This window comes from Ranitomeya imitator, chromosome 5 (assembly GCF_032444005.1).
Source record: "Ranitomeya imitator isolate aRanImi1 chromosome 5, aRanImi1.pri, whole genome shotgun sequence".
In the NCBI taxonomy this organism is placed as follows: Eukaryota; Metazoa; Chordata; class Amphibia; order Anura; family Dendrobatidae; genus Ranitomeya; species Ranitomeya imitator.
Genome location: NC_091286.1, coordinates 22,585,509 through 22,608,746, shown reverse-complemented (window position 1 = coordinate 22,608,746; position 23,238 = coordinate 22,585,509). Strand labels below are relative to the sequence as shown.

At 42.6% G+C, this 23,238-nt stretch overlaps 1 protein-coding gene across 1 annotated transcript in view; it reads left to right on the top strand.

The window, feature by feature from the left end:
• The first annotated feature begins 397 nt into the window (after positions 1–397).
• The window catches only part of STUM (stum, mechanosensory transduction mediator homolog), a 94,179-nt gene continuing 71,338 nt past the window's right edge, over positions 398–23,238 (top strand). The window contains exon 1 of the mRNA XM_069768399.1: positions 398–647. Coding sequence (XP_069624500.1) covers positions 485–647 — 163 coding nt within the window. The 5' untranslated portion in view covers positions 398–484. The remainder of the gene's footprint in view (positions 648–23,238) is intronic.

The following is a 23,238-nucleotide window of genomic DNA, read 5'->3' as shown; positions in this document are numbered from 1 at the left end:
GTAGTCATGCTGCACATGTTGGGGGTAGTAGTAGTCATGCTGCACATGTTGGGGGTAGTAGTAGTAGTCATGCTGCACATGTTGGGGGTAGTAGTAGTCATGCTGCACATGTTGGGGGTAGTAGTAGTCATGCTGCACATGTTGGGGGTAGTAGTAGTCATGCTGCACATGTTGGGGGTAGTAGTAGTCATGCTGCACATGTTGGGGGTAGTAGTAGTCATGCTGCACATGTTGGGGGTAGTAGTAGTCATGCTGCACATGTTGGGGGTAGTAGTAGTCAGGTGGGTGTGCGCGGCTCTGCAGTCGGCAGAGTTCTCACCACCAGGACTGAGGGAGGAGGAGGAGGGAGAACAGAGGCAGCAGAGGAGGAGGAGGAGGAGGAGAGACAGGAGAGTCTTCCTCGCTCTCTGTCGCCATCTGACCCCACAACCCTCCTCCAACCTCAGGGAGTCGCATCTGATCGGAGAGTGCAGAGCCGGGGAACATGGATGTGAAGGAAGGGGACACCATAGAGAAGGGCACCGCGGCCACTGGGGTGGTCGTACAAGTGCGAGAGAAGAAAGGACCCCTGCGAGCTGCGATCCCCTACATGCCTTTCCCAGTGGCTGTCATCTGCCTCTTTCTTAACACTTTTGTACCCGGGCTGGGTAAGTGGCCGTCTCCTCTGTTGTGGGGGGCACTGCCCGGGTGATGGGGGGCTGCCATGTGCTGCTCTTGGCTCTCACTTGTCCACCTGTTATCTGGAAAGTTTATTTCACTGTGAAATCCATGTTTATTCCAGTGTTTACTGATAGAATGTAACAACCTGAGGTCACTGAGATCACAGAGAAGCCCATTGGTAACAATGTATCACACACTCGGGCAAAGTGATAGGACTGATACAATGTAACACAATGCTGTGTAGAACTGATACAATGTAACACAATGCTGTGTAGAACTGATACAATGTAACACAATGCTGTATAGGACTGATACAATGTAACACAGTGCTGTATAGAACTGATACAATGTAACACAGTACTGTATAGAACTGATACAATGTAACAGTGATGTATAGGACTGATACAATGTAACACAGTGCTGTAAGGCTGATAGAACTGATACAATGTAACACAATGATGTATAGAACTGATACAATGTAACACAGTGCTGTATAGAACTGATACAATGTAACACAGTGCTGTATAGAACTGATACAATGTAACACAGTGCTGTATAGAACTGATACAATGTAACACAGTGCTGTATAGAACTGATACAATGTAACACAGTGCTGTAAGGCTGATAGAACTGATACAATGTAACACAATGATGTATAGAACTGATACAATCTAACACAGTGCTGTATAGAACTGATACAATGTAACACAGTGCTGTAAGGCTGATAGAACTGATACAATGTAACACAATGCTGTATAGAACTGATACAATGTAACACAATGCTGTATAGAACTGATACAATCTAACACAGTGCTGTATAGAACTGATACAATGTAACACAGTGATGTATATGACTGATACAATGTAACACAATGCTGTATAGAACTGATACAATGTAACACAGTGATGTATAGACTTATACAATGTAACACAATGCTGTATAGAACTGATACAATGTAACACAATGCTGTATAGAACTGATACAATGTAACACAGTGATGTATAGGACTGATACAATGTAACACAGTGCTGTATAGAACTGATACAATGTAACACAGTGCTGTATAGAACTGATACAATGTAACACAATGCTGTATAGAACTGATACAATGTAACACAATGATGTATAGAACTTATACAATGTAACACAATGCTGTATAGAACTGATACAATGTAACACAGTGCTGTATAGAACTGATACAATGTAACACAGTGATGTATAGGACTGATACAATGTAACACAGTGCTGTATAGAACTGATACAATGTAACACAGTGCTGTATAGAACTGATACAATGTAACACAGTGCTGTATAGAACTGATACAATGTAACACAGTGCTGTATAGAACTGATACAATGTAACACAGTGCTGTAAGGCTGATAGAACTGATACAATGTAACACAATGATGTATAGAACTGATACAATCTAACACAGTGCTGTATAGAACTGATACAATGTAACACAGTGCTGTAAGGCTGATAGAACTGATACAATGTAACACAATGCTGTATAGAACTGATACAATGTAACACAATGCTGTATAGAACTGATACAATCTAACACAGTGCTGTATAGAACTGATACAATGTAACACAGTGATGTATATGACTGATACAATGTAACACAATGCTGTATAGAACTGATACAATGTAACACAGTGATGTATAGACTTATACAATGTAACACAATGCTGTATAGAACTGATACAATGTAACACAATGCTGTATAGAACTGATACAATGTAACACAGTGATGTATAGGACTGATACAATGTAACACAGTGCTGTATAGAACTGATACAATGTAACACAGTGCTGTATAGAACTGATACAATGTAACACAATGCTGTATAGAACTGATACAATGTAACACAATGATGTATAGAACTTATACAATGTAACACAATGCTGTATAGAACTGATACAATGTAACACAGTGCTGTATAGAACTGATACAATGTAACACAGTGATGTATAGGACTGATACAATGTAACACAGTGCTGTATAGAACTGATACAATGTAACACAGTGCTGTATAGAACTGATACAATGTAACACAATGCTGTATAGAACTGATACAATGTAACACAATGATGTATAGAACTGATACAATGTAACACAATGCTGTATAGAACTGATACAATGTAACACAGTGCTGTATAGAACTGATACAATGTAACACAGTGATGTATAGGACTGATACAATGTAACACAGTGCTGTATAGAACTGATACAATGTAACACAGTGCTGTATAGAACTGATACAATGTAACACAGTGCTGTATAGAACTGATACAATGTAACACAGTGATGTATAGGACTGATACAATGTAACACAATGCTGTATAGAACTGATGCAATGTAACACAGTGCTGTATACAACTGATACAATGTAACACAATGCTGTATAGAACTGATACAATGTAACACAGTGATGTATAGAACTGATACAATGTAACACAGTGCTGTATAGAACTGATACAATGTAACACAGTGCTGTATAGAACTGATACAATGTAACACAGTGCTGTATAGAACTGATACAATGTAACACAGTGCTGTATAGAACTGATACAATGTAACACAATGCTGTATAGAACTGATACAATGTAACACAATGCTGTATAGAACTGATACAATGTAACACAATGCTGTAAGGCTGATAGAACTGATACAATGATCTATCTGATACTAGTATATAAAGGATACAGTGTAGCACTGACATCACTGATAGTTGTAGCTCACTGACAGACCTATCACTCATACAGACTGATACATAGTAGCACTCATATTCTAAATTTACAATAAAATGTAAAGATGATATCTGTGATACAATGTAACCCACTGATATAATGTTAGACTCATACTGTAATGTTATTACATACTAGGTCTCTCCTCTCACTGATACAATATTAGCACAAATACTTTTCTATCATTCATAGCAATCTCACTCAATGTTCATAAGTATAGCAGACATTGCAACAAAGAATCCCCAAATCAAGAGGTGCAGAATCTATTAGTAACACAGGACACACATACACACACATACAATGTCTCATACACATCTATTTATACAATGTCACACACTGATACAATATTACATACTGATACAATGCATCATTCCCATATCTTTGTATCAGCGTGTGATATTTTATAATGTCTCATACACATATATTTATACAATGTCACACACATACAATGTCTCATCATACACATACCCCGATATAATGTCACACACTCATACAATGTCTCGTACACATATATTTATACAATGTCACACACTCATACAATGTCTCATACACATATATTTATACAATGTCACACACTGACACAATGTCTCATACACATACCCTGATACAATGTCACACACTGATATACACACATTGGACTTCACTAACAGTTGTATACAGTCAAGCCGACAGACATGACCGAAGACCAAGGGTCTGTGCCCACGTTCAGTATTTAGTAAAGACATTTTGGAACCATTTCTGCATCTCTTGGCAGAAAAAAACACAACGTAAAATAGATGCGTTTTGCTGCGCTTTTTTGCGTTTTTTACACGCTTTCCCCATTCATTAGTACGGGGTGAAATCTGCAGCACAAAATGCAGAATGAATTGACACCGTGTGCACGAGGCTTCAGGAATCTCATTCACTTTGTTGGGACTCAGAAATCCTCCAACACAACAAAAATGCCACAAATCTGCCACTTTTGCACAAGCCCTTAGGCCCCTTTCATGCATCAGTCTTTTGCCGTCAGTCTCAATCTGGCAAATTTTGAAAAAAAAAAACGGATGCGACGAATGTTGCCGCCAGATCCATTTTTTTCTCATAGACTTGTATTAGTGACAGAGATTGATAGCCTCACGTTTCATCCATTGTTCAGCGGATCTGTCAAAAATTGTTTATCTGGCGGCCGGAGACAACAGTCAAAGTAACGTTTTTTGTGTCCGTTGAAAAAAAACGGACAGCGACGGATCTGTCGCGTTCCTTCGTTTGCTAAAATGGAAGCCTATGGGCGCCTGATCCCTCAAATGACGGAATCTGGCGACATATTCTGTTTTTTATTAACTGAGCATGCTCCGATTTTTTTTTAGGATCCAATTAGCTGGATCAGCTAGTCAGATCCGGCAAAAAAATGGATCCGTCGCATCAGTTTTTCAATATTCGACGGATTGTGACTGATGGGAAAAAGCTGATGTGTGAAAGCAGCCACTAGGGTAGCAATCTGCTATGACTGATGCTATGTGGCCGGACACAAGGCTGCACACAGCCACACCGAGCCCTGATCACAGCACACAGTGATTATACTGTTACATACTGAATGGATGGCGACAATGGTGGCGCTGATAACAGCTACACTGGCCATACACATAGACTACACCCCCAGCTCAGCTGGGCTCAGGGTGCAGAAGAAGCTGTTACCAGCAGGGTGAAATACAACATGGCCAAAGCTTCTTACCTCAACATCTGCGGTCAGGGAAGCATCAGAACATCCCGATATACAGTGCGTCCCTGATATCTGTGATACAATCCCTCATACTGATGATACAATGTCACACACTAATACCAATACACCATGCTAATAAGTGAATGCAATGTCTCACACTGACACAATGTCACACACAATGATACAAAGTGTCACACACAATGTCACACACAATGATGCAAAGTGTGACACACTGACACAATGTCACACAATGATACAACCTAACACACACGTCACACACTGACATACTGTCTCACACTGATGCAATATCATCGTCACACACTGACACAATGTCACACACAGTGATACAACGTCTCACACCGATACATCACACACCGATACATCACACACTGATACATCACACACTGATACATCACACACTGATACATCACACACTGATACAATGTCACAGTGATACAACAGCTCACACCGATATGTCTCACACCGATACGTCACACACTGATACAATGTCACACACCGATATGTCACACACAGTGATACAACATCACACACCAATACATCACACACAGATACATCACACACTGATACATCACACAGATACAATGTCACACACTGATACATCACACACTGATACATCACACACTGATACATCACACACCGATACATCACACATTGATACATCACACACCGATACATCACACACCGATACATCACACACCGATACATCACACACTGATACATCACACACTGATACATCACACACTGATACATCACACACTGATACATAACACACCGATACATCACACACTGATACGTAACACACCGATACATCACACACACCGATACATCACACACTGATACGTAACACACCGATACATCACACACACTGATACATCACACACTGATACGTAACACACCGATACGTCACACACCGATACATCACACACCGATACATCACACACCGATACATCACACACTGATACATCACACACTGATACATCACACAACGATACATCACACAACGATACATCACACACCGATACATCACACACCGATACATCACACACTGATACATCACACACTGATACATCACACAACGATACATCACACAACGATACATCACACACCGATACATCACACACCGATACATCACACACCGATACATCACACACCGATACATCACACACCGATACATCACACACCGATGCATCACACACCGATACATCACACAACGATACATCACACACCGATACATCACACACCGATACATCACACACCGATACATCACACACTGATACAATGTCACACACTGATACATCACACACACTGATACATTGTTTCACACCGATACATCACACACTGATACATAACACACCGATACATCACACACCGATACATCACACACACTGATACATCACACACTGATACATCACACACCGATACATCACACACTGATACATCACACACCGATACATCACACACCGATACATCACACAACGATACATCACACACCGATACATCACACACCGATACATCACACACCGATACATCACACACCGATACATCACACACCGATACATCACACACCGATACATCACACACCGATACATCACACACTGATACAATGTCACACACTGATACATCACACACACTGATACATTGTTTCACACCGATACGTCACACGCGGACACAATGTCTCACACACGGATATAATGTATACATGATCCTGATATCACTGATACATTGTATCACATTTCCTTCAGTTAATAAGACATTAATCATCTAGAAGAAATATATGGAATGGACGGAGGATCCAGGAGATGAAGTGTTAAGTAGTTTTACGCTTTGTGAAGCAGATTAATAATCCCCTATTCCTCTGCGCTTTACCCTGACAAGCACAACTATTGAATGGAGCGTTTTACTAACGAGCCCCCAATCTGAAGGGACAGAGGGACCTCACCCCTGATTAATGGCCGCGTCCCGGACATATTCCGCTCAATACTTATTGATGCTGAGCTGTAATCGGCCGGGATTATCTCTATGGATGAAGCGTCTGATCCGGCGCTACGTGTGCGGCATTAATATATCGCCACAGGATACAGCGGCGCCTCCGGCCTATAAATGGTCTGATTACTGGGATAGGGGGCTTCACTGAACTGGTGCTGGAAGAGCTGCTCCTTATATGACTCGAGGGTAAACTGCAGGGTGGAAACTGGGACACTGCTCCTTTAAGAATCCTATGGAAGTAACTATGGTTGTTTATAAAGGCGCAGCTGCTGCAGAACCTCCTAATAGTCATAATATTACGATGTGCATTGCTATTCTCATTGCTAGAGAAGATATTGATGGTGTTTCTTGTACATTATATAGTTAATGGTTGCTATTTTGGGGCACCACCTCTGGGACCCCTATATAGTCATATTTGCTCTGATCAGGCAATTACACGCTCGTTCTCCATTCAAGTCAATGGGATTTTCAGAAACAACTGAATAAGTTCTTGGATCCCAGAAAAACAAGCAACATTGTAATATACTTCTTATTAAAAAATCTTCTCCTTTCTCAAGATAGGAGGGATTTTTGTATTTTATAGTTTACTACTTGTTGCTAAGGTTACCGACCACCCTCTGAAGAACATTAGTGGTGGATAATCCCCTAGGAAAGGGGCACAGCACTTACAAGCTGTTTGATATAGAGCTTGTAAACGCTGCTCTGAAGCTAGCCAGATCGTAAGATACTCACCTTCCAGACCTGCGATGTTCCATCGATCATGTGACGTTGTTATGTCTTGTGAGCGCTGCAGCCAATCAGCAACCACTGAATGACTGCAGCGGTCCAGGAAATGAGTATATGTTTTTTTTTATTTGGAATACTTTAGAATGTAATAAGGGGTTGTCAATCTAGTGTACAACCCCTTTAAAACTATATTATAATATGGTATTTTAAAGGGGTTGATTCAAGTTATTGAACAAAACTGCGCCCCTTTTTGCAGCTTATTCACACTGGCCAGTTACCAGGATGCCATCATTCCTAGGAGCGATCCTTCCCGATAGGCGCCCAGTGTATTTGTGCCCTTACCAACCACCAAACCATGGGGTTAATATATGACGTACAGTACATGTAGATAAATAGAGGGCGGAGGAGGGTTATTTTGTCCTGTGTCATGGACGTTCTTAGAAACCCCCTTTAAAAAAATCATGCTCAACCATAAGATCTTAGAAAGGGTTGATAGGGCATGCTGAGACTAGTAGTGTTATGAGTGTGGGTGTAGAGGTAGACAACAATGGATAGGGCGCAGATTGCCTTTTTTTGCAGCCTTTCTGGCTGAGCAGATTGCAGATCGCTTGTCAGTTCTAAAAATGACATTTGGAGTTTGGCAGAGAGCAGAAGTCGGTTGGGGAATGAGACGCGCGATGGCAAATGTCAGGAAGAAGCTCCGTGCTAAGCAGTGATTCCGGGTGGCAGCTCTACTACCGCCATTCTCATTACACTGGTATGAATGGCCGAAAATGTAAGGGTGCGGTGAAAAATCCAGAAATTGTGAATGTGAACTGTCAACCAGATCCGGCTCCAGGTTTTTGAGGGCCCCTGGCGAAAGAGTATCAGTGGGCCCCCCCTTTAAACACATACCACGATTCATGATGTACAGATACAGCAGAGAAATATAGCACAGTCACGTAGCATATAACACAGCCCACGTAGTATATAACACAGCCCACGTAGCATATAGCACAGCCACATAGCATATAACACAGCCACGTAGTATATTGCACAGCCCACGTAGCATATAACACAGCCCACGTAGCATATAGCACAGCCACGTAGCATATAACACAGCCCACGTAGTATATAACACAGCCCACGTAGCATATAGCACAGCCACATAGCATATAACACAGCCACGTAGTATATTGCACAGCCCACGTAGCATATAACACAGCCCACGTAGCATATAGCACAGCCACGTAGCATATAACACAGCCCACGTAGTATATAACACAGCCCACGTTTTATATAACACAGCCACGTAGTATAGTACCGTACAGTTACTACCTTAAATGGGCCCCCCCGTTTCGCCAGGGCCCCGGCATTTGCCCGGGTGCGCCAGGTGCTGACGCCGGCCCTGCTGTCAACAAACGTTCTATGGATCACTAATATGAGCAAATATGAAAAACCTTGTAATATATCAGAAAATATTGCTTTTCTCCACTTATGAGCCAATTCTTCCCCTTCCACTGCTTCCTAAACTCATTATTCACTCTGAAAAACCTTAAAAATTCATCGTGATCAAAAGAGATGGGAAAAAAGGCAGACTAGCATTTTACTGAGGGGTCATGTTACAGCTGACTATCCAATGGGAAAAAGGAGTATAAGGGAGTAGTAGAGTAGAACAGGTAGTAGACAGACACATAAAGATGGTGCTGCTGCTTTCTAATAAGTGTTTTATCTCTCCCCAGTGCTGGATTAACAGCTACACTGCTCAGTACTGCTGCGCTGCATAATATCCTCCATGCTGCTGCTGCTTTTGTCTATGTACTAAATAAGAATTTAAGAGCAGAGCTCTTTCATGTGTGTTTTGTGTGATAGGGAGACATCATAACAGCTAGTAAGTGTTTTATCTCACTCCAGTGTTGGAATCACAGCTACACTGCTCAGTACTGCTGTATTATGTCCTCTATGCTGTTGCTGCTTTTGTCTATGTAAAATAAGAAATTAAGAGCAGAGATCTTTCATGTGTGTTTTGTATGATAGGAAGACATCATAACAGCTAGTGTTTTATCTCACTCCACAGCTACACTGCTCAGTACTTCTGTATTATGTCTTCCCTGCTTCTCAACATGTGCTACATAAAAACAGGAGAGCAGGAATCCTTCATATCTGTGTGTGGTGCGTATAAGAGACATTATAGGGAAAACTTGTGAAAAATGCAGGATACAAGTAATATAGTGCCAGATTTGATCCTCTGTGAGGAGCCCTGTACGCCACGTTTCTCCGGTCACATTTAAATTCCCTTTTTTTTCTATTTTTTACACTTTCACGGTCGCTGTCAGCCACTGGAAATCATCATTCAGATTGTTTGCGACAAGGGAGCGCGACCGTTCACTTCCAGAGGAGACTGTGTGAGAATTATAGCGGGCGGAAAGTGAGGATGTAATCTGTTCAGACGGATCTGTGAATTTCCTATTTATTCATTATTTACTGGATTTTCTCTGTGAAAGATGTTTCCAGCGTGAGGAGAAATATCTACAGGAAAAGCGTCCAGTTCTATCATGTAAAGGGAACGGCCGAGAGGGAAAAAAGCAAATATACTAACATAAAAAAAGAAACAGTAATGCTGCGGATAGATAGATAATACAGTATATAGATAATAGATAGATAATAGATATATAGAAAGATGATCGATAGAAAGATAATAGAGAGATAGATAAAAGATAGATAGATAATAGATAGATGATAGATAATAGATAGATGATAGATAGATAATAGATAGATGATAGATTAGAATAGATAGATGATAGATAGATAATAGATAGATAATAGATGGATAATAGATAGAGAGATAATAGATAGATGATAGATAATAGATATATAGATATATAATAGATAGATGATAGATAGATAGATAGTAGAGAAATAGATAGATAATATATAGATAGATGATTGATAGATAATAGATAATAGATAGATGGTAGACAGAAGATAATAGGTAGATAATAAATAGATAATAGATACTGTAGATAAAAGATAGATAGATAATAGATAGATAATAGATAGATGATAGATAATAGATATATAGTAGATAGATAGATAATAGATAGATAGATAATAGATAGATAATAGATGGATAATAGATAGATAGATAATAGATAGATGATAGCTAGATAGTTAGATAGATGATAGATAGATAGATAATAGATAGATGATCGATAGATAGATAATAGAGAAATACATAGATAATATATAGATAGATGGATAGATGATTGATAGATAATAGATAGGTGATAGATAGAAGATAATAGATACATAATAGAAGATAATAGATTTATAGTAGATAGATAAATAGATAATAGATAGATAATAGATAGATAGAAGATAGATAGATAATAGAGGCTGGGCACTCAGGCTTCTCCCTCCAGGCTGGGCACACAGGCTGCTTCCTCTACACTCGGCACTCAGACTGCTCCTTCCTGACTGGGCACTCAGGCTGCTGCTTCCAGACTGGGCACTCAGACTGCTCCCTCCAGACTGTGCACTCAGGCTGCTCCCTCCAGACTGGGCACACAGGCTGCTCCCTCCAGACTGGGCACTCAGACTGCTCCCTCCAGACTGGGCACTCAGGCTGCTCCCTCCAGACTGGGCACACAGGCTGCTCCCTCCAGACTGGGCACTCAGACTGCTCTCTCCACACTGGGCACTCAGGCTGCTAGCTCCACACTGGGCACTCAGGCTGCTCCCTCCACACTGGGCACTCAGGCTGCTCCCTCCAGACAGGGCGCACAGGCTGCTCCCTCCACACTGGGCACACAGGCTGCTCCCTCCAGACTGGGCACACAGGCTGCTCCCTCCAGACTGGGCACACAGGCTGCTCACTCCAGACTGGGCACTCAGACTGCTCTCTCCACACTGGGCACTCAGGCTGCTCCCTCCACACTGGGCACTCAGGCTGCTCCCTCCACACTGGGCACTCAGGCTGCTCCCTCCAGACTGGGCACACAGGCTGCTCCCTCCACACTTGGCACTCAGGCTGCTCCCTCCAGACTGGGCACTCAGACTGCTCTCTCCACACTGGGCACTCAGGCTGCTCCCTCCAGACTGGGCACACAGGCTGCTCACTCCACACTGGGCACTCAGACTGCTCTCTCCACACTGGGCACTCAGGCTGCTCCCTCCACACTGGGCACTCAGGCTGCTCTCTCCACACTGGGCACTCAGGCTGCTCCCTCCACACTGGGCACTCAGGCTGCTCCCTCCACACTGGGCAGTCAGGCTGCTCCCTCCACACTGGGCACACAGGCTGCTCCCTCCACACTGGGCACACAGGCTGCTCCCTACACACTGGGCACACAGGCTGCTCCCTACACACTGGGCACACAGGCTGCTCCCTCCACACTGGGCACACAGGCTGCTCCCTCCACACTGGGCACACAGGCTGCTCCCTCCACACTGGGCACTCAGGCTGCTCCCTCCACACTGGGCGCTCAGGCTGCTCCCTCCACACTGGGCACTCAGGCTGCTCCCTCCACACTGGGCACTCAGGCTGCTCCCTCCACACTGGGCACACAGGCTGCTCCCTCCAGACAGGGCACACAGGCTGCTCCCTCCAGACTGGGCACACAGGCTGCTCCCTCCACACTGGGCACTCAGGCTGCACCCTCCACACTGGGCACTCAGGCTGCTCCCTCCACACTGGGCACTCAGGCTGCTCCCTCCACACTGGGCACACAGGCTGCTCCCTCCAGACTGGGCACACAGGCTGCTCCCTCCAGACTGGGCACACAGGCTGCTCCCTCCAGACTGGGCACACAGGCTGCTCCCTCCAGACTGGGCACACAGGCTGCTCCCTCCACACTGGGCACACAGGCTGCTCCCTCCACACTGGGCACTCAGGCTGCTCCCTCCACACTGGGCACTCAGGCTGCTCCCTCCACACTGGGCACTCAGGCTGCTCCCTCCACACTGGGCACACAGGCTACTCCCTCCAGACTGGGCATACAGGCTGCTCCCTCCAGACTGGGCACACAGGCTGCTCCCTCCAGACTGGGCACTCAGGCTGCTCCCTCCAGACTGGGCACACAGGCTGCTCCCTCCAGACTGGGCACACAGGCTGCTCCCTCCAGACTGGGCACACAGGTGATGTCGGCTCCTGCAGTGATTTTACAGAACCTGGCAGATGAATTGCCGGCTTTTCTTCTATCTACGTATGAAATGTACAGTATATATATACATATATATATGTGTGTCACTGACATCTATAAATATACCTATACTATGTGTAGACATCTATCTATTCTGTTCTAACCTGTCAGTGTGATTTTACTGTATGCAGCACATGAATTGCCGGCTTTTCAAAGGTCACCGGTGCGTAAAAATCAGATAGCACTCTCATGGTCCGAGTGCTGTGCAATTTTTTTCTCGCACCCATAGGCTTGCATTGGCGAGTCTCGGCCAAGCCTCGGTGACAATCGCAGCATGTTATGATTTTACACACACATCAAATACGCCTGAGAAATGAAACATTGATGTGAACTGCCCCATAGATTAACACGGGGCCGAGTGCTATGCAATGTTTTCTCAGTGTGACGCCGGCCTTACCCTTGTCATGTCCCAGAAGGACAATGTAACAACCCCTCGATTCATTGTATGTATATATATATATTACATCTACATGTCATTGGGAAAAATCAATTTAATATTTTCCAACCGGTAAAGCCAGCCAGCTACGTTCTCATCTTCTACCTCTTTGGCTTTCCATAATTTCCAGCCCTTGGCTTGGTAGCAGCCTCCTGACACTGGTTGCTAAAGTTCATTTTCTCATCCATCGGTGTTCCCAAGTATACAGTGAAACGTTACATTTATCTGTATGAAACTTCATTTCTGTGAAATAAAATATGAACAGTAACTAATACAGAGACTTTCAGGTCCTAATTACAGAAACACTCTGCAAAATAATGTCAAAACTCCAAATTAATTAATTGACTGTTAATTAAACAATATTGCACTCTCTGGCAGGAATGAGGTCTGGAATGAAGAATTGGACAACGGAGCTAAAAAAAACAAAAAAAAAAACAAAATAATCAACAAAATGTCGGGACAAATTATTGTGATGTTAATTTATCTGTCTGATAGGAAAGCCGATAATAACATTTGATATGAAGACTGCTGAAGATTCAGAGATTGAGCCTTTTTTTAAGGGCGACTGATTCTATTTGTACAATTGTGTTAGTCATGTCCGGTAGTAGCAGTATAGCAGATGTGACAAAGTCATTGGTAATAGAGGGGAGATATGTGTCACTGCCATTAATGGCAGCAGTGATGTGAAACCATGTACATGGGCTGGTTTTATGTGGGCATCCATAAAGTGGGTGGGAGGATGCCCACCTTATCTCCACCTGCACCGCCTTGTACTAACAGGACCTGTGTGATCTCACAATCATGTGGTCAGTCACATTGTCTAGGGTTTAAGGAGTTTTGCAAGACATCAGTGTGCAGTGTACCTGTGGAGGAAACACTCCAGGAAAGTATTTGTGCCCGCGTGGCATGTTATGGACCTGTACCGTGGACAGTACCCTGCTGGTAAAAGGTCTGTGTTTTCTTCCCTTTTAGTTTCTTTTGCTGTTTTGCCCAGAGGGCCGTGTTTATTATCACTTGCTTGGTTTATGCTGCCTCAATAAACTATGGACGTTTTTAAAGAGACAGTCTTTCCGTTTATACCTCTGTGTCCAGCCGAGTGAGACGCTCTACCACACAGTTATATTGTTGCACATAAGAGCAATATTTTAGTAGTTATAGTGCCTTGAAAAAGTATTCATATCTCGTGAACTTTTTCACATTTTTTTCATGTTACTTAAATGCATTTTATTGGGATGTCACGTGATACCAACACTAAGTAACGAGTATTTCTGAAGTGTAAAGGAAATGATGCAGGGTTTTCTAAATATTTTAAAAATATAAATCTGACAATTGTGCCGTGCATTTGTATTCAGCCCCGAGTCAGTAGTTTGTGAAACCACCTTTTACTGCAATTGCTGCTGTAGTCTTTTGGGGTCTATGTCTGTCTTACCAACTTTGCACATCTAAAGGTAGCAGGATGTTTAGAGTTATTGTCCTGCTAGAAGGTGAACCTACGTCATAGGCTCAAGTCTTTTCCAGCCTCCAACAGGTTTTCCTCTGGGATTGCCCCATGTTTAGCTCCATCCATTTTCCCATCAACTCCGAACAGCTTCTCTGCCCCTGCTGAAGAAAAGCCTCTACACAGCAGGACGCTGCCACCACCATGTGTGACGGTGTCGTGAGCATTCATTTTTGGATGACGTATTGAACAGTGCTCAAAGAGATGGGCTATTAATTCATAACCTAACCCTTCTTTACTCATCCCCACAACTTTATCCCTGACCTGTCTGGTGGGCTCCTTGGTTTTCATGATGTTGTTTGATCCCTGATGTTCTCACACAAACCTCTGAGGACTTCACAGAACAGCTGTAGTTGTACTGAGAAGAAATTACACCCAGGTGGATTCAATTTACTAATTATGTGATGTCTGGAGGCGATTGGTCCCTAGTGCAGTCGAAGCGCGTCGACTGGGTCATGTCGACCATGTAAATTTTTCTCTTGTATGCACTATATTTTCTTTTGAAAAAGAAAAGGAAAATCCAGTCCTGTTGAGCCGGACTCCAATTTTTTTTCTATTTTCCCTACTGTATATTGTTATATAGGAGGCAGTAATATAGTAGTTACATTTTCTATATAGGAAGTAATGTTAAACAGATAAGAAGTCACATTTGCGACCTGAAAAATAATGGCGGTGACCTTAAAATGACAAAAAAGGATGTAAAAGTTTAATTTACCGATCTCTGCATCTTTCCGCTCTTCTATATCTCTATGGTGTGTTCTATATTTGATGCCCCTTTAAGAGAAGCGGCATTTAATGAAGTGACGGTGGAACGTATGGCATTGCCCTCATCACTAGTGTCCCTGTGACATTTGGTGGGGGCTTTTCTAGGAATAACTGGGCACGGGCTCCACAGCTTCAGGATGACTATTTGCTATGGCTGCTGGCAGGTTGTTCCAGCTTCTCTCTCTATGGACGCTCTCAGATCAGTGACACTTTGCGGCTGATGGTCATTTTGTCCCATTATTTACTGATTGGGATAAACGGTCACATTTCATGCGGTGGGTGCTGGAATCTCACCCTAAGTTCTGCCTGGGCTCATACTGGAAATGGGCAGTTTCTAATGTGGGTGAACGGCGTTGCCTCCTCGTTTGGCATTCGATGGGAAGTTGGCTTCCTACAGAACAATCTGCTGCACTGAAAATGGCTCACGACGCAATCTATTCCTGGAGCGATATTACTGCTCTGACGAGTGAACGGCTCCTTGCACTTCCCTCTCTCCATCTTGGGCAGCCTACTTCTCCTTGGCTGAGACGTCTCACACAGATGGATGAAAGGGCAACTCCACATATTACCGAAACTAACAACTGCAGAGAGGCAAACGGCTCTACATTACCCGGTAAAAACAAGTTACCGGTATACAACGGAGTAAGAAACATTGTACTTTGTCAAGAAAATTGGATTTCTCTTTGTACTGATAAAACAACAAAAAGTTTGAGATACTGAAAAACAACTCTGGTCCTTATAAGTAATATAACTATAATACTGCCCCTATGTACAAGAATATAACGAATATAATACTGCTCCTATGTACAAGAATATAACTACTATAATACTGCTCCTATGTACAAGAATATAACTACTATAATACTGCCCCTATGTACAAGAATATAACTACTATAATACTGCTCCTATGTACAAGAATATAACTACTATAATACTGCCCCTATGTACAAGAATATAACTGCCATAATACTGCTCCTATGTACAAGAATATAACTACTATAATACTGTCCCTATGTACAAGAATATAACTACTATAATACTGCCCCTATGTACAAGAATATAACTACTATAATACTGCCCCTATGTACAAGAATATAACTACTATAACACTGCTCCTATGTACAAGAATATAACTACTATAATACTGCTCCTATGTACAAGAATATAACTACTATAATACTGCTCCTATGTACAAGAATATAACTACTATAATACTGCCCCTATGTACAAGAATATAACTACTATAATACTGCCCCATGTACAAGAATATAACTACTATAAAACTGCTCCCTATGTACAAGAATATAACTACTATAATACTGTCCCTATGTACAAGAATATAACTACTATAATACTGCCCCTATGTACAAGAATATAACTACTATAATACTGCCCCTATGTACAAGAATATAACTACTATAACACTGCTCCTATATACAAGAATATAACTACTATAATACTGCTCCTATGTACAAGAATATAACTACTATAATACTGCTCCTATGTACAAGAATATAACTACTATAATACTGCTCCTATGTACAAGAATATAACTACTATAATACTGCCCCTATGTACAAGAATATAACTACTATAATACTGCCCCATGAACAAGAATATAACTACTATAAAACTGCTCCCTATGTACAAGAATATAACTACTATAATACTGCCCCTATGTACAAGAATATAACTACTATAATACTGCCCTATGTACAAGAATATAACTACTATAAAACTGCTCCCTATGTACAAGAATATAACTACTATAATACTGCCCTATGTACAAGAATATAACTGCTATAATACTGCCCCTATGTACAAGAATATAACTACTATAATACTGCTCCCTATGTACAAGAATATAACTACTATAATACTGCCCGCTATGTACAGGAATATAACTACTATAATACTGCCCCCTATGTACAAGAATATAGCTACTATAATACTGCCCCTATGTATAAGAATATAACTACTATAATACTGCTCCTATGTACAAGAATATAACTACTATAATACTGCTCCTATGTACAAGAATATAACTACTATAACACTGCTCCTATATACAAGAATATAACTACTATAATACTTCCCCCTATGTACAAGAATACAACTACTATAGCACTCCCTTCTATGTACAAGAATATAACTACTATAATGCTGAGCTGTATGTAGCAGCATTATCTTGGCATTATATAGCAGTATTACATGCGCTGCATATAGTAGTGTTATCCTGGCACTGTATTTGTATGTGGGATGTGTATGGCAGTTTTATCTTAACATTGTATGGCGGTATTATGTAGGCTGTGTGTGGCAGTGTTATCATGGCACTGTATTATTTGTATGTGGGCCGTATATGGCAAAGCTTTATTGGCATTACCTAGCAGTGTTATATGTGCTGTATGTATCAATGCTACGTTGGCATTATATAGCTGTGTAATGTGTGCTTTATATAGCACATGTAGTGTTTTCTTGGCAGCATATAGCATTATTATATGTACTGTGTATGGCATTGTTATCTTGGCATTATACAGCGGTATTATGACTGCTGTGTATAGTAGTGCTACATTGTTACCATATAGAAGTATCATATGGGCTGTATAATGCAGTATTATCTTGCCAGTGTATTATTAGTATATGGGCTGGTTACCTCAGTGTTATCTTGGCATTGTGTTGTTATTATATGGACAGTATATGGCTGTGTTATTTTGCCATTACCTTGCGTATCATTTGGACTGTGTATGGCAATATTATCTTGGCCATGTTACTATATGGGTTGTATATGTATACATGTTAATCCAATTGACCTAAAGCCAAAAACAGCTTGGTCACATTCCGTAGAATAGTCATCATAACAACAAATTTTGTTGTTATGGGTTGTATATGGCAGAGATGATTTTGCGTTATATGGCAGTATTATGTGAGCTGTATATGGCTAAATGACCATGGTACTGTATCGTTAGTATATGGCAGTTTTAATTTAGCTCTGTGTGGTCGTATTATGTGAGCTGTATTTTAGAGTGGCACTATATGGCAGTATAATGTGATCAGTGTATGTCAGTTATTTTGGCACTAAATGACAGTGTTATGTGGGCTGTATATAATATCTATACAGTATAGTTTCGGCCTCTTAGGAGTCATTGCATCCAATATTGCATTCTCTACGGCTCCTTGAAGGATACTAAGTTGTTTTTTTTTTTTATTTCCATGGGGAGTTAATCTTCTAATGAATGTAATTATGGGTAATGGCTGCCCAGATGGAAATTACCGGGGTGTTGGTGGCGGCTTGTAAAACGGATATGGATGTCTTGCTATTTACACATTTGGGAAATATATGGACTTAATTACTGCGGCGCGGAGAAACCCGTTTACTGAGAAGGAAGTGAAATACTTAGTTCTGTGCTCAGAGAGTCGCTACAAATAGGTTATGTGTAAAGCTATTGCTCTCTGGTGGCAGCCATATCCTGACCAGGCCGCCATCATTTTTCATTGCGCGGTTAGTAGCGGGGTTTAGTTATAGGGCATGCCGAAGTGGGAGTCATTCCTGGGCCGCAGGTGGGGGCCTATTTCACAGTTTGCATAAAGGCCCAGGAGAAGGCAATAAAGTCCGCAGTACACAGAGCGGACGACCTCTTCACCGCCGATCGCCCCATCTCCTCGCTCCTTAATGTATTTCTTATGTTCGGCATTAACACTGTCTATCGATTATCCAAACGGTGCAAAAAAAATGAGGAGAAGAAGAATCGCACAGGGAGATGTCCCGAAACCGGAGAAAAAGAAAAGTGGAGCAGTCGCTCATAGCAACCAATGAAGTTATGATATATTAAAAAGTGATCGGTCGCTATGGCAACAGCTCTTCTAGAAATATATATCATATGTGCACTTCATCGTACAATGTCAGCAATGCTTCCACACTATGCCCACAAATCATGAATAATGCCCCATACTGTGGTAATAATACTTTTCAGAATGCTATCATAAATAATGCCGCCATGCTGTATTAATAATACATCCACACAATACTGTCGTAAATAATGCCCCATACTATGGTAATAATACTTCTTAGAATACGATCATAAATCATTCCACCATGTTATATTAATAATACATCCACACAATACTGTCGTAAATAATGCCTCAGACTATGGTAATAATACTTCTCAGAATACTATCAAAACTAATGCCGCCATGCTGTATTAATAATACTTCCACACAATACTGTCGTAAATAATTCTGTCATATTGTGGTAATAATACTTCCACACAATACTGTCATGAATATTGCTGTCATACTATGGTAATAATACTTCCCAGAATACTATCATAAATAGTGCCGCCATGCTGTTTTAATAATACATCCACACAATACTGTCATATAAAATGCTGTCATACTGCGGTAATAATACTTCCACACAATACTGTCGTAAATAATGCTGTCATACTGTGATAATAATACATCCACACAATCTACTACATAATTGTCTAAGGGTCACTTCCGTCTGTCTTTCTGTCACAGATATTCATTGGTCGCGGCCTCTGTCTGTCATGGAGTCCAAGTCGCTGATTGGTCGTGGCAAAACGCCCACAACCATTGCCACGACCAATCAGCGACGGCCACAGTCCGGAGGCAATATGGCCGCTCTTTCCTCCCCGCAGTCAGTGCCCGCTCCATACTCCCCTCCAGTCAGCGCTCACACAGGGTTAATGGCAGTCTTACCAGAGCGCGGTGTAACGCACTCCGGTTACGCAGCTATTAACCCTGTGTGACCAACGCTTTTACTATTGATACTGCATATGCAGCATCAATAGTAAAATGATCTAATGTTACAAATAATAATAATAATAATAAAAAAAAGTTATTCTCACCCTCCGACGTCGCGTCCTGTCCGCCGGCAGGTTCTTGTGCTAAGAATGCTATGGGAGAAGGACCTGCCATGACGTCACGGTCACGCGACATTATCACAGGTTCTGCGCGAATAGTCATACCAACCCTGGCACTGGAAGCTGCCGCGTGCACCGTACACAGGAGCCAGGACTAAGGTGAGTATATGTTTATTTTTTATTTTATGTCACGAGCCAATATACTACATTACTGGGCAATATACTACGTGGCTGACCAATATACTACATACTACGTGACTGGGCAATATACTACGTGGCTGGGCAATATACTACGTGGCTGGGCAATATACTACGTGGCTGGGCAATATACTACGTGACTGGGCAATATACTACGTGGCTGGACAATATACTACGTGACTGGGCAATATACTACGTGGCTGGGCAATATACTACGTGGCTGGGCAATATACTACGTGGCTGGGCAATATACTACGTGGCTGGGCAATATACTACGTGGCTGGGCAATATACTACGTGGCTGGGCAATATACTACGTGGCTGGGCAATATACTACGTGGCTGGGCAATATACTATGTGGCTGGGCAATATACTACGTGGACATGCATATTCTAGAATACCCGATGCGTTAGAATCGGGCTACCATCTAGTACTGTCATAAATAATGCTGTCATACTGTGGTAATAATACATACACACAATACTGTCATAAATAATGCTGTCATACTGTGATAATAACCACTCATTTGCAGGGGCATCTCATCCATGAAGTGGGATTACTAACTAATTTCCCTAAGAACACGGCCGTGAATAAAGAAGGGGATCTAAACCTCCTCCAAGAGAAACTACTCCCATCATCCAGGACAATGTGGTGGTGATGATGCTTTTTCCAGCATGTCTCAGGGCAAGTTGCTCAGAGAACAAAACATTGACATTTTGGGAACATGGCCGAGAAACTCCCCAGATCTCAGTCCCTGTGGTCAGTCCTCCAGATGGAGTTAACAAACAAAAATCCAGAAATTGTGATAACTCCGAGCTGTGATGAAACAAGAATGGGCGTCCATCAGTCAGGATCTGCCCAGATGCCGATATCCAGCTGCCGGGGAGAAGGGCATAAGTTTGGAGAATAAGGGGCAGAAATGTGGGGAACAAGGGGCAGAAGTGTGGGGAACAAGGGGCAGAAGTGTGGGGAACAAGGGGCAGGAGTGTGCAGAATAAGGGGCAGAAGTGTGGAGAATAAGGGGCAGAAGTGTGGAGAATAAGGGGCAGAAGTGTGGAGAATAAGGGGCAGGAGTTTGGAGAATAAGGGGCAGGAGTGTGGAGAATAAGGAGCAGGAGTCTGGAGAATAAGGGGCAGGAGTGCGGAGAATAAGGGGCAGGAGTGTGGACAATAAGGGGCAGGAGTCTGGAGAATTAGGGGCAGGAGCGTGGACAATAAGGGGCAGGAGTTTGGAAAATAAGGGGCAGGAGTGTGGAGAATAAGGGGCAGGAGTGTGGAGAATAAGGAGCAGGAGTCTGGAGAATAAGGGGCAGGAGTGTGGACAATAAGGGGCAGGAGTCTGAAGAATTAGGGGCAGGAGTGTGTTATGAAAGGCAATTCAGTACTACAATGGACATAGCGGTCAGAGCACATACAGTGATCTGACAATAACCCAAAATCATAGAACGAGCTCTGAGACGTGGGAACTCTGCAGACCGCAATCCCTAATCCTCTCCAAACAACACTAGAGGCAGCCGTGGATTGCGCCTAACTCTGCCTATGCAACTCGGCACAGCCTGAGAAACTAACTAGCCTGAAGATAGAAAATAAGCCTACCTTGCCTCAGAGAAATACCCCAAAGGAAAAGGCAGCCCCCCACATATAATGACTGTGAGTTAAGATGAAAAGACAAACGTAGAGATGAAATAGATTCAGCAAAGTGAGGCCCGACTTTCTTAACAGAGCGAGGATAGGAAAGGTAACTTTGCGGTCTACACAAAACCCTAAAGAACACCACGCAAAGGGGGCAAAAAGACCCTCCGTACCGAACTAACGGCACGGAGGTACACCCTTTGCGTCCCAGAGCTTCCAGCAACAAATTAGACAAGCTGGACAGAAAAAATAGCAAACAAATAGCAAAGAAGAACTTAGCTATGCAGAGCAGCAGGCCACAGGAATGATCCAGGGAAAAGCAAGTCCAACACTGGAACATTGACAGGAAGCCAGGATCAAAGCGTTAGGTGGAGTTAAGTAGAGAAGCACCTAACGACCTCACCAGATCACCTGAGGGAGGAAACTCAGAAGCCGCAGTACCACTTCCCTCCACCAACAGAAGCTCACAGAGAGAATCAGCCGAAGTACCACTTGTGACCACAGGAGGGAGCTCTGCCACAGAATTCACAACAGTACCCCCCCCTTGAGGAGGGGTCACCGAACCCTCACCAGAGCCCCCAGGCCGACCAGGATGAGCCACATGAAAGGCACGAACAAGATCGGGAGCATGGACATCAGAGGCAAAAACCCAGGAATTATCTTCCTGAGCATAACCCTTCCATTTAACCAGATACTGGAGTTTCCGTCTAGAAACACGAGAATCCAAAATCTTCTCCACAATATACTCCAATTCCCCCTCCACCAAAACCGGGGCAGGAGGATCAACAGATGGAACCATAGG